Source organism: Python bivittatus, unplaced genomic scaffold, assembly GCF_059951505.1.
Source record: "Python bivittatus isolate LINGU-HERP-01145 unplaced genomic scaffold, Pbiv_v1 ctg000220_np1212, whole genome shotgun sequence".
Classification (NCBI taxonomy): Eukaryota; Metazoa; Chordata; class Lepidosauria; order Squamata; family Pythonidae; genus Python; species Python bivittatus.
In genome coordinates this window covers 31,799,124-31,812,963 of record NW_028277048.1, presented here as the reverse complement: position 1 = coordinate 31,812,963, position 13,840 = coordinate 31,799,124, and the positions used below count along the sequence as shown (strand labels likewise).

General features: G+C 37.5%; 1 protein-coding gene across 5 annotated transcripts in view; it reads left to right on the top strand.

Annotated features, from left to right (window-relative positions):
- BPTF (bromodomain PHD finger transcription factor) overlaps window positions 1–13,840 on the top strand; it is a 91,957-nt gene that overhangs the window by 45,619 nt on the left and 32,498 nt on the right. For 3 of the 5 annotated variants that reach the window (XM_025168141.2, XM_025168140.2, XM_088138270.1), the window contains exons 11-17: window positions 52–187; window positions 1,263–1,517; window positions 1,917–4,299; window positions 5,497–5,621; window positions 7,928–8,056; window positions 8,160–8,310; window positions 9,626–9,749. In XM_025168141.2, coding sequence (XP_025023909.2) covers window positions 52–187; window positions 1,263–1,517; window positions 1,917–4,299; window positions 5,497–5,621; window positions 7,928–8,056; window positions 8,160–8,310; window positions 9,626–9,749 — 3,303 coding nt within the window. The remainder of the gene's footprint in view (window positions 1–51; window positions 188–1,262; window positions 1,518–1,916; window positions 4,300–5,496; window positions 5,622–7,927; window positions 8,057–8,159; window positions 8,311–9,625; window positions 9,750–13,840) is intronic. The other 2 variants (XM_088138271.1, XM_025168139.2) reach the window with 1 other exon arrangement.

Below are 13,840 nucleotides of genomic sequence, written 5' to 3'. Positions count from 1 at the left end.
GCAAATTCATATAAAAGTTTTTAAAAACTATATACTTAAACCCTTTCATAGGTCTGGAAACAAAAAGGAGAAGAATATAGAGTAACAGGATATGGCGGATGGATATGGATTAGTAAAACGCATGTTCATAGATTTGTGCCCAGATTACCTGGAAATACTAATGTCAGTTATAGAAAGTTGCTACTCGGTAAGTGTTGGAAATCATCATTATCCTTATTATTTCATTAAATTTATTATAGCTGACCACTCCGGCAGACTATGGGCAGCTTACAAAATATAGCTATGAATTTTGAAATATTATTTTTTGCAAGTGAAGTTTAGAACATCAAACACCAGTTTTCACAGTATTTTCAAGCAATGTTGTAATATCATTTTAATTTCTTTCTAGTTGTAGCAAGCATTTTAGGAGAAAATTTAAAATACATATCTGTAAAATACTCTGTAGCTATCAATTAAATACTGGTGTTTGCAGTAAAATATTGCTGATTATTCACATAAATATCTTAATTTTCTAAATATGAAAGAAGCATACTACTGGAATTGGGTTTAGTGTTGAATTTCTCCAGCTGGCCTATTTAACTTTATTAAATTTTATAATTAAAGAAAATTTGTGATTTTGGTAATGTACCCTAACCCCAAGCTAATAGATTCAAAGCTGTACAGAGCAGACTTTGACAAATAGGATGTTTCCATAGATGGAAGATCATTTTTATTGATTTCCCCATTCCTGATACGACCAGAAAAGCTGTTCTGGAAGGTTAGGGGGCCTTTGGAATGGGGGGAAAGAATGGGCACTGCAGCAGAAGGAAAATGAACAAAATCACCTCTGTTTCTCCTAGTGGGAGCCTCTACAAGATCAGAATCCCTTTTGCAAACAAAATAGCTTGTTAAAAATGTCATTTTATAATTGTTGCTACTGATGCAGAAATAACAATCTGATTTTATTGAGATAAAAATCTATAGGTAATAGTTTTTTAATGCTTTTGGTAATCGGGTTTGGTGAATTACATCTGTTGAGATCCTGTTGGGAAATGGTCAGTAACATTTCTATTGAAGAAAATTGCATTTCAGGAAAAAAATAAGGTGCTATACTGTAATTGTAGTAGTCCTATTTCTGAATACAGTAATAGGTTTGGAGGGTGTGATAAATAATAATCTTGAATACTCTTAAAAGTTATTCCTTTTAAAGTGTATGCTTCTATGAGAGTCTTATACTGACAGATGACAAAAATCATGTGAATATATACATATTTTTTTATCAGCAAAGAACAATACTGCTGCTATCACAGAAAAACAACATGAATTGGATAAAAGGAAAAATCCATCAAAAGTAAAAGTAGAGCATTATTCTTTGAAAGATAGAATAAAGAACTTCCGTGAACCACATAAAAAGGACCAAAAAGAAACTGAAAATTCTGAGACCACAAAGAAAAGTCAAACCAAGGAAGAAAATGAATTAAATGAAGAAAAAGCTGAAATTGATAGACATTTTGAAAAATCAGATCATGCAAAGGAAGGTAATAAGCACTTTATCCATTTAAATAAACATTTAAACTTTCATCGGTTGAGCAAAATTTTATGTGTGTAACATTTCCTGAAAACAGTCTAGAGAAAATAATTATTCAGTGGTAGAAACAAAGTACTTTATTAATTCCATATATCTGCATATACTATTGCAAAAGAATATGTAATCAATCACAACTTAGATTAGCCTTCTTCAATCTGAACTCACTCCAAATGGGTGATCTCAGATTTCCAGAATTCTCCACCTAGCATGCCTATTGTTGATGCTATACATAATGATGGGAGTAAGTTATATAATTGGAAGGTGCCCTGTTGGGGAGCTCTGACTTAGGTTTGCCAGTATGTATGTTAATTGATAAAATGTCCTACTGATTAAAAATTATTCTTTATAGATGAAAAAGAAATATGTGAAAATGATAAAGACATCAAGGAAGAACCTATGGAAGTGGATGAAATGAAAATGGATGCTTCCACAAAATATGAAGAAACTCCAATCAGTGCAGATTTAATAAATGTTAGTGAAGGTTTTCACTTAAGGACATGTTACAAAAGGAAAGTTAAAACATCAAAATTAGATGGACTACTTGAAAGAAGAGTAAAACAGTTTACATTAGAGGAAAAGCAGCGATTGGAAAGAATTAAGCTTAAAGCTAGTGCTAATTCCTCAGATTGTAAACCTCCAAGTCCACAAAGGAATACAGATGGCCTACTGTTAGCTAAGACAGAAGATGGAAAACAGATAGATTTAACTTCACAAAAGAGAATCCATATTTCAGGTACAAATCAATCTGAAGATCCTGTTAAAGACAGTTTGTCACCTAACAATCTTCACCTCAATAAAACCAGTGAATCAATCCAATCCTTGTCTTGCTTGAATAGACTTTTAGAAGAAGAATCAGATCTCATTTCAGATCAGTGCTCAGATACTCAATGTTTGATAGCAATGAATGCTCATGAAAGTGTTTCTGAACCAGTGGATATAGAGAAAAATAAAGTTTTGAGTAAAGAGAATGATAATTCAACCATGGAACATTCTCAGGCAACAGACAATAAAGAATCAACTAAATGCAGTGCATTAGAGGACAATGAAAAAAGTTCAGAGGAAACAAAGATCACAGAGCCCAAGAGTGAACATAATATACAGCCAGTGGGAATTGAACACAGCTGTGAAAAAGACACTGCATCTTTCATTAAGAAAGAGAGTGAAACATTAAAAACTGAAAATCAGGGCTGTGATTCTGTAGAAGCTTGTAATTTAGAGGATCATCATGCAGCAGTATCTCTACAAGCAAATAACATAAATATGAGTCTACTGAAAAGCAATGAAGATGCATCTGAACCAAAGATTGTATTAAATCCCAAGCGAACCCTTGAAGGCCTAAAATCATTGCGTACTGAGCTTATTTCAGAAAAAGCATTTGAAGCCCAGATTCCTGACGTGATAGGAGAAAATATTCTTGATGAAATTACACACTCTAAAATTACAGAAACAAATGGTGAAAAGCTAGGTCAGGCGAAGTGTGATCCTCCAACTTCCATAAGCAAGTGCTTTGATCAAATTAAAAGCATTGCTGATAAAAATAATAATAAAAATGGAGAACATGATGTCCAGATGGAAAGAGGAAAGTCAGCAGCATTTCAGATTAATGGAAAAGATGCTGATTTCAAAGTATTACCAAATGAAGGATGCTTAAAAGAAGTAATTGAAGAAGCCGAGAGTAATATTGACTCTAAAATCAATAATATTAATAAGAGCAATCTGCTGGGTAAATCATTTCCCTCTAATGAATCTGTAAAACCATTTATGAATGGAGATATTGCTGCAGAACATGTGGATGAGAGAAGAAATTCAGACAATGAGTGTTCTGTACAGAGTTCTGTGGGTCCAGACTGTGATTCTCGAGATGGTGTTTTACCTCAAGACAGGACATCTCAGTCTGCTCAAGACACTGGAAGGAAGCAGTATTCTTCTGAAAGGTCTAGTCCAGTTGATGATGCACCCATCCCAGCCTTCCATTCCTGTAATGAGAACAGTATATGTAGTGAAACAGAATGCATGGAAATTGAATCATCATGTGTTAAGAAAGCTGCCCTCTCACCTGTAATTTCATGTGAAGAATCTAGTTTGAGTAATGACTTTGCTGATCAGAATGGACTGCAGACACATAGAGTTAAAAACATCAATGGAGAAAATGCAGTAAAAGCTGTTGTGACAGAAGTGACCACCACATCTACTATTTCTACAGAATCAAAAACTATTTATAAAATGTCAGAGCTATCAGCAATCAAGGAGGATAAAGAAAGTGTGGTGTCATCTACTGAAAACTGTTCCATATCCACTGTAACTACTACAACCACAACCACTGTAACAAAGCTTACCACTCCCATAGCAGACAGCAGTACAGATGTTATTTCTGTAAAAGAGCATAGTAAAACTGTGGTTACAACAACAGTGACTGATTCTTTGACAACACCAGGTGGAACATTGGTGACTTCTATGACAGTCAGCAAGGAATATTCCACAAGGGACAAAGTGAAACTAATGAAATTTTCAAGACCTAAAAAGACTCGGTCTGGAACAGCATTGCCGTCTTACAGAAAGTTTATTACTAAAAGCAGTAAAAAGAGCATATTTGTTTTACCCAGTGATGATTTGAAGAAGCTGGCAAGAAAAGGAGGGATTAGAGAAGTACCCTGTTTCAACTATACCGCTAAGCCTGCTTTGGACATCTGGCCATATCCATCCCCAAGACCAACTTTTGGTATCACTTGGAGGTACAATGTTATAACAATGTTATAAAATAATAACATTGAGTGGGAGAAGTTTTTATTGTGCATACATTGTAAATATATTATAATCCAGCACTTTAATTGTCATCACTTTAAAATCTTAATTGCTTATTATTTTGTCCCTTAGACACTGAATCTGTATTTAACAGGAGAATAATATTCCTTGTATGTGTATTCAGAAAGAAAGGTTTCTCAACTGCTACTCAATCAGGGTATGGGAGCAGTATAGGGCACCCTGCACCTAATGCACATTTGGCACTTTTCTGCCTCTGATGTGTGGAGTGATGAAGAAGCAGGAGACACTGCAGAGTGTATCCACTGTAAGGATTAAATATGCTGAGTAAGTGCCCACTGAGACCAAAAAATAGAAACTAGAAATATCCTGGAACCTTATCACATCCTTTTTAACTTGAGCCTCTTAGAATGAATGCAGCCTAAAGAACTGAACACTACAAAAATTTATATTTTAAGATTATCCACAAGGTTGGGTGGAAAACTCTGGTCTCCAATTCTGAGCTTGGACTTATTCCCGTTCCTTTCATAATTGGTCCTGTGGCTGGAATACATGGAATGATAGCAACTTCAGGAGGGCTACAGATTTGTTAGGCTAGGCAAAAGGCTTTATATAGTAAGTTTGCCTTTATGTTATTAAACAGGATTCTGCTGGATAAACCTCATTTTAACAGTAACCAAGGACTTAAGAGTTTTCAAAATAATCATGGTTCACATTCTAATATATGCCACTAGTATTATTTAGAGCTTACCAATACTAGAAACTTGAACTCATAGAAAATAATGTTCAAATTGCCATTACAGAATAGTGTTTTTTCATAACTTACCTTCTTTGGTTGGGTTATCAGAGCTATCACAAGAACACTTAACACCTTATTATTTGGTTTCAGTGGATAATTAAGACACTAAAACTATACCTAGTTGACCTGCCATTCTAAAAATATTCTGTAACTTGGCATTTAAATGAGCAGAATTCAACATGTGATAGCATAGGTCTGTATAATCACTGCTAGTGGTATGTGTGTGTGTGTACATGAAAATACACCCCATTCTTAACTAAGACTGAAAGAAAAACATGAACTTTACCTTAGGAGATCTATGGCATTTAGGCTGTTTCCTTTAGGATATTGAAGGTGGGCAGCCTATGATTTCCTTTTTGTGTTTTTCCAGGTACCGACTTCAGACTGTAAAATCTTTGGCAGGGGTTAGCCTCATGTTGAGGTTACTCTGGGCATGCCTAAAGTGGGATGACATGGCTGCCAAACCCCCACCAGGAGGAGGAACTACACGCACAGGTAGGGTTAACTTTCAGAAATATGGATAATTAAACGTTCTTGCAAAATATGTAATATGGTATGGGAACTAGAACTCTGAATTCAATTATTTTTAAGAAATTCTGTTTTGTTTTGTTTTTGTTACTCAATTTTTATTATGCTTTTTCTTCCTACTCAATATATGATATGCCTTGGATGAATATGAATGAAACTGAAACTCATTTCAGTCCATGATTTAACAGTAAACCGTGGTCACACTATTAAGCACAGACTAAATGAATTTTACACAGCAAAAAAACTGAATTTTGTTGTTGTTTAAGTAGGAAGATATTTATTAAAAAAGATGATACCCAGAAAAGCTGACAGCTTCACTGTCTAATATTGCACAGTGTCTGGATTCTGTTAGTTCAACAGAAAATTTAAAGCATGCTGACACTGGTTTCAGAGAAAAACATTCCCTGGTATAAGAAACAAACTCAAGCATTTATTTTCTATTTGTGCGTTGCTGCATAAAAGACACTATAGTTCATGTAACCATGGCTTTTCTGTGACATCTGAATTGGGGAACTGATTAAAGCACTTCCTATAAACTAGAACTGCAAATTGGTTTGTGTTTCTGCTTTATAGAGAACCCTTAAGCTGGAGTTCACCAGTTGGGATATTATGAGAACACTGGTTTAACAGACCTGGGAGCTGTTTTTGTTGCTGTGCACACAAGAAGGAAGAATAGCCAAGTTGTTCATATTCATTTCCATAAAGCATTGCTTATTGGACCTTTATATCTGAATCCGATATAACTTTTAACTTTAATTTTAGCTGTCAGGCTAATTTTTTTATAAGTCTTTTGTTCCTTTAGCATTGGGAGTTCAGCATAACATCATTCCCTTAGACTTGCCTGACCCTATTGGTTTTTGTAAGGCCATAAAGACCTGGTTTTGTTGCCAAGTCTGGGGCCCAGAGTACGTGGTTGAGCCAGTATCTTGGTCATGTTGACTGTGTTGTTGGTTTTATCTTTGCTGCTATGTTTCTTATATATTGTTTTCTATGGTTTTTAACTTTTTTTTTATTCTCTGTCAGCTCCCCAGAGTCATATGTTTGAGATGGGCAGGGGCATATTGAATGAATGAATGAATGAATGAATGAATGAATGAATGAATGAATGAATGAATCTATCTATCTATCTATCTATCTATCTATCTATCTATCTATCTATCTATCTATCTATCTATCTAATTTCCTCTCTCCTGCTTATATTAGACCATAATTCTGGGGGCGGGGGAAATGAATGATAACTTTCTGTTATGGTCAGAAATATTGTAAGCATCTTTGTTATATTCCAGAGTTTCAGAATATGCAAGACAGATGTCAATTTAAAAATCAATCCTCAAAATAGATTTTTTAAAAACCAGTGTAAGCCTTCACATCTATAGACTGCTAGTAAGAGAATGCTGCTTAATGTGGATTTATTTTTAATGTATTACTCATTTAACTGGTAAATATGTACTTCTTAACATCTTCAAGAAGATATTGAGTGAGAATATCATGGAGTTTGGGATTGAGTCTTGATCATTGTCACTGAACTTTACCATCTCTTTCAGTTGAAATCAAGGAGGTGGAAGATCAGAATGTTGTTTGGACATGACAATGTAAAAGGCATTTCCCTTTCTTCTCTATTTCTGTGCTGATATTTTCTTGCCTCCAAATGCAGCAGGATATTATAGATTCTTTTTGACACATATTCGCTCTACAGAAGGTTTTTGAAGTTAGATCAAGGGCTACAGAAGGCACTCTTCTGAATTAGTCAATCCGTTACTTGTTTTCTGGCTGATAGAAAAGACATTTCTGTTTCTCATTCATCTTAATGTTTCATAGTTAGAAATTGTAGTTGATTTTTCTTTTTTGTCCATTCTGTTACTCTATTTTTAATGTTTAAAATTATGGTTATTCTGTATATTATCTTAAAGGCCTTGTGTTCAAAACATGTAGCTATTTTCATCAAATAAATACAAGTATGAAATCCAGTGATATCTGTCACTTTTCTGTATTTCATTTCACTTTCATTATGGGGTTCACTTAATCGGTAACTTAAGCTTCATGTTACAGATTTTTAAAGAGTATCCTGACATATTACACAATGGCTTAAAACTTTTCTTAATTATACTAATAACAAAAGTTAAATTCAAAGTGCCAGTGGGTTTTTCGTTTTTTTGTACTTATGCTAAGACAAACTATATGTGCAGTTTTTAAACTGAAACTCCAGAATTTCAGCTAACATTTGTGGTAAGTTCTTTTTAAGTTAGTGAATGAATGTTGAAATATGTTTGTAGAAACATCAGAAATGGAAATTACGACGACAGAAATAATCAAACGGAGAGATGTTGGACCATATGGGATTCGATCAGAGTACTGCATACGGAAAATTATTTGCCCTATTGGTGTTCCAGAGGCCCCAAAAGGTAAATATGTGTATAAAATGCACAAATAACTTAAAGAGACACACATGATGTGTGTTCATACTGATATTTAACTGAACATTGATTGATGTTGCTTTTTTGTCAGAAACTCCAACCCCTCAGAGGAAAGGCCTTAGATCAAGTGCATTGAGGCCTAAAAGGCCAGAAACACCAAAGCAAACAGGACCAGTCATAATTGAAACCTGGGTAGCGGAGGAGGAATTGGAATTATGGGAGATAAAAGCGTTTTCTGAAAGGTAAACTGACATTTGAAATCTGTTTTAGCTTTACTGAGGTACATATTTAGGTGTATTCAAGTTATGCTAATTGGTTTAACAAACAAACTGAAATCTCAGAAAAATCGTAGAACTGTAAGTGCAGGAAATACAAACAGAAAAAAACTTCTTGATACCATTGTTTCTTCATTTCAGTGAATGTAATGCTAAAAAAATAGATGTTGAGGCTGTTAAACTGATTCCAGTTAATTAAACTTTACAATCCCTTTTGTTTCCTATTTTTTCATTTCTTTAATTCTTTAGTATAGCCATTATCTTCCTAGATTTCGTATTGGGTTTTCTTTCTTTCATACCCAGCTTTCTGGTAATTCTACCCAGGTCCAAAATCTTGTTTAGTTTCCCCAGGTTTCCTTTTCTACTTCTTTGTACTCAAGAAAATACTAACTTTGAAAAGTAGAAACTTTCCAAATTTCAGTGTCTTTACCCTTTCCATTTATCTCATCATGATGATAGCATTTTGTGTTTTTATATCCTATGGCTTTCTCTGTCTCCATTTCCTTCTCCACTTTGTGCTTCCTTTAGGAGTTGCTGTGCTTATTCTAGCACAAGGCAATCAAATTTGTGCCTTCTAAATTTGTTGTACTGTGAGTTCCGTAAGTCCTACCATAATAACAATATCAGCTGGTGCTAATCAGAATTGGTACTTTAAGCCTCTGAAGAATGCTCAGCTGCTTTCCTCTGACTCACTCAATTGACTACTTTGGACACCTTTCTTCAGAGCTTTTTAGGTTCTTCTTTAAGTTTTTAAGTCAGCTGCTTTGACCCCCTACTTCACTCACTAAAGGTATATCATCCATAGAAGGTTTGTTGTCAAATTGTTTCATCTAGACATTAAAATAGTTCAGCCAATGCTTGGTTTAAGCAGCAGGCAAATCAGAGATCTGAAATTTCTTGAATTAAATTCAGAGGTGGTCAGCAGTTGGTGCCAAAGGATATGAATGGAATTCTCCAATTCTCTTCTCACTGGAATCACATAGGAAGAGGGATTGGATTCTGCATAGGGAAAATGTAATGAGACAGACGTTCTGTTTTTTTTCCCAGCAGGAAGTGTTCATTAGATCCCAGTTTCCTCTAGTCTTGCAGAGGACCAGGTCTAAGAACTCATAAAATATTTCAAAAGGAAGAATTATTTATGAAGTAGAGCATATTGACATTGGAAAATTTCAGGAACTTAGATGCAGCTTACTAATAACCTGGAAACCAGTTCCCTTCGTATAAAAATGTTGTAATTCCTTTATAGTGGCCAGTATTAATTTTCTATACCTCTCTTTTGCAGGGTGGAGAAGGAAAAGGCACAGGCAGTTGAACAACAGGCTAAGGTTAGTGAACAGAAGAAGGCAGAGGAATTCAAGGCTCAAATGGAGGCTCAACTCAAACAACAACGATTGGCTGCCCAGCAGGTGGGGTAGCCTTTTAGAAGTCCCACCTGTTAAAGTTTAAATTGTTTGCATTTGTGTACAATTAGCAAATTAGCATGGAAGTGTGTCTTCCTTAAACATTTTCATATGAGTAAAAATATGAAAATCCCTAGTGGAAATCTAAAATTGGTATATCAGATTTTTGTCATTTATTGTGCTACTTACATTACACATCATGTGGAATGCGGTGGCTTTTCCTCAGGGTTGTATGCCTCTTCAAATTTCTGTTGCAAAGCTATTAAGGTAGATGTTGACAGGATATCTAGTGAATGTAATTTTTGGCATTCTACCAAGTACACAATCAGAAACACTTCCATGTTGGAATGGAAATGGAATTCTTAGTTAGAAATATTTATATACCCATTGATATAGAATTAATCTGCTGTGAATGAGACATGCACACAAGGATGACATATGTCTAGTAGTTAACTCTGTAATTTTCCTAAATTTCTTTTTAACAGTTGCTTTACCTTTTACCTGTCATTGATTCTTTATGTTATTTCCATCTGCTTTTCCAAGCAAAATGCTCACTCAAGTCAGCTTATGTATTAATATAAAATAAAACCAAACATATGTTGCTGGGTTTGGTATTCATGAACAAAACAAGCAATAATAGCAAAAGCAAAATGAGAAAAAGAATCAGAGAAAGACTAACCAGAACCCCTTCTTTTCATATGCTTTATTGACAAGTATGATATTTCATAAAACAGTTCTCTTTATTTTAAACACTTAGAAAAGTGTTCAGTCCTTACTTCTCTAGCAGAAATGCTATTCCATACCAACTTTTTAGTTATATATTACAGTACAGGTAGTCCTCAACTTGCGACCACAATTGGGACTGGAATTTCTGTTGCTTAGCAATGTGGTCATAAAGTGCAATATCATGTGATCGCATTGCTTAGCAACGGTAATCCAGGCAGTCCCAGGTGCTGTTGTAACCCCAAGACATGCAGGTCGTTAAGCGGGAAGACGCAGGAGTCCCAGGTAAGGAGCATGGTGGTGCTGTGGAGGGGTGGGGGAGGGCTGGCCCAGGCTGTGCATGAGTTGGGGGAGGGGGTCCTGCAGTGCATTTGTCAGGGAAAGAATACGCTGTGGCTCACGGGCTTCTTGGCACACCGTGGCTCTGAGGCTGCAAACTTTTTGCAAAAGCAAAAAGCCCCAGAGCTGCAGCACGCCAGGAAGCCCCTTTGTGCCATGTGGAGCCGAGCCCCAGCAAAAAGTAAAAAGCCCCAGAGCCACAGCACACCAGGAAGCCCCTTTGTGCCACACGGAGCTCGGCCCCAGCAAAAATTCCCAGAGCCACAGCACGCCAGGAAGCCCCTTTGCGCCATGCAGAGCCCAGCCCCAGCAAAAAATAAAAAGCCCCAGATCCATGGCATGCTAGGAAGTCCCTTTCACCACACAGAGCCCAGCCCCAGCAAAAAGCCCCAGAGCCGCAGTATGCCAGGAAGCCCCTTTGTGCCATGTGGAGCCCAGCCCCAACAAAAAGTAAAAAGCCACAGAGCCACAGCACACCAGGAAGCTCCTCTGTGCCGCACGAAGCCCAACCTGGCCCAGCCCAGCAGCATGGCACAAATGGGCTTCCTGGCTCCCACTGCTACCCCAGGAAGTCCCAGCAGCGCAGCGCAAAGCAGCTGCCCCAGGAATCCCAGCTATCCTTGCTGGTCTATACTCCAAAGCCCTTGCTGCCCTGCACTCTGCCACCCCAGCTGACCTTTGCCATCTTCTTGCGCCTGCTGCTGGCCTGGCTCTTCATGAGGCAGCTGCTGGCCAAGTGAGGCCATCTTCCTCAGGTCTCATGAGGAAACCACCATATGCAACCTGGGGAAGAAAGTCTTGTTTGGCCAGCAGCTGCCTCATGAAGAGCCAGGCCAGGCATGCTTAGTCAGCAGTGGGAGCAAGAAGACAGTGAAGGTCAGCTGTGGTGGCAGGGGCTGCGGAGTGGAGGGGGCCAAAAGGGCATAGATGGTGGGGAGATGGGTGGGGGGAGTTGAAGTGCTCTTGCGATTGTAAGTGTGGGTGGGCTGCTATGCACCTGAATTTTGATCACGTGACTGCTGGGGTGTTGCAACAGCCATAACTCTGGGGACCAGTCTAAGTTCCTTTGTTCAGTGCCGTTGTAACTTTGAATGGTCACTGAACGAATGGCCATAGGTCAAGGACTACCTGTATAGCAACACAAATACAACCATCTATTCTTATTAATACAATAAAAGATTTAAGGTGTCAGAAACTACTCAATATTAGGGGAGTATAGATATTCTTGCATGCATATAAACACAGAAAAATTACACCAGATTTTCAGAACTCTTTACATTTATTTACAAAATTGATCTATAAAGTGTTGTGAAATGTATTTATTTGCTTGCTTGCTATGATTTGTATGCCATTTAATTCCCAATTGCTCTCAGTGGCTTACATCAAGCAACAACAACATTAAGACAAAATCATAATAATCTAAATAATACATTAGTAAGTCAGCTTGATCAATGATTATTATATTACATTAAAAATATTAAAAGAAAGATAAAGTGTTCAGATTTGTGCCAGCTGTTGCCTCAAACAATAAACCTCCCTTGAGCGCACCATCCAAGGAAAAGAAATTCTCATTGTCCCCAGATGTTTTCCCGAGAAGCTGTGTTTTCAGATCTCTTCAGAAATCCAAAAGGGAGGGGGTTGTCCTGATATCAGGAGCAAGTTGTTCCAAACAAGGGACACTGAAAAATCTCAACTGCAGGGTCCCTGTAGATGGCATTTCCTTGTAAAAGACACCCTTAGAAGCCTTCTCTCCCAGCTCTTCCTGGATGGACAGAGTTAATCTGGAGCTGGCAGTTTCAAAGATATCAAGGCCCTGAGTTTCCAGATGGTCTTCATGGGCAGCCCTTTGTAGAAATCATTGCAGTAATCCAGGTACATGATGACAAGGTCAGGACTGAATGTGCACTATGCTTCCTGGTTCAAGAATGGCTGCAGTTGATGCATCAACTATAATTGTTCAAAAGTCCTGGCTATTGTCTTTACCTGCTGTTGAAGTAGGAGGTGTGAGTCTAGGAAGGTTCCTCGGACTCCCAAGTCAGCTCTCTCTGGGGCAGCACAACCTCCATCCAAAAGTGGTGCTAGATTGTTCCTGGATTGTTAGCTTTCTAATACACAGCCACTACATCTTCCTAAGGTTGAGTCTGAACCTATTTTTTCCTGTCCAGTTCCTAGTAGGCACCAGGTCAGGAATTTTGCTACATCTCTTGTCCAGCCAGGGGTAGAGATGCATAATGGGCTATTGTCTGCTTATTGATGAAACCTCATCTCATACTGACTGGTGAGGCAAGCTGTGCTGTTTCTGTTCAATACCTGGGCCTGAATCCTGACAGAGAGATTCAGATAACCCATTTCATTTCAGGAGTCTCTTTAGCTAATTGCAGATTCTTAGCAATGTTCCCTAAAGATTGGAGCCAGAACAACAGTTGTCTGAAACAGTTGGGTCAAGTGATGGCTTCTTTAGGAGGGAGTGTGCCATGTCTTTTACAGTGGGAGGGGAATGCCTTTCCCTCGTGGATGTGATCACCATTTACAAACCCATCCTTCTGTAATCTCTGTGGCAGTTTTCTCTAGCCAGGTAGTGGAAGGGTCCAGTCCCCAAGTGACTAACAGCACAGAGAATTGTGTCAACTTCTTCAGGATTCATAGGTTCAAACTGATAACCTTATAAGACCAGACCTCTGTCATCTCAGCTACCTAAAGCTGCAGCTTTATCCAAAGTGCCTGTAGTATACAATAAAATAATATTACCTGTTTGAAATCTTACATAATAACTGTAGGCTCTGTTGTGTTGAAAAAAAGTAGTATCAAACAAGGGTTTTTTTAAAGAATCTGACTCCAGCATTTAAAACAAAAGCACTTCCAATTCAATGCTTAAATATTTTACTTTCACATTCATAATAAAGACTTCATAGAGTGTTCCAAACACTGCATATACAATGGTTTGGATCCAGAGCCACCATATTGTGGAATCTGGTGAATTGGATGTTCTGTGGAGGAATTCTCCCCTCTCAAGTAAAAGGTGCCACTAGAGCGGG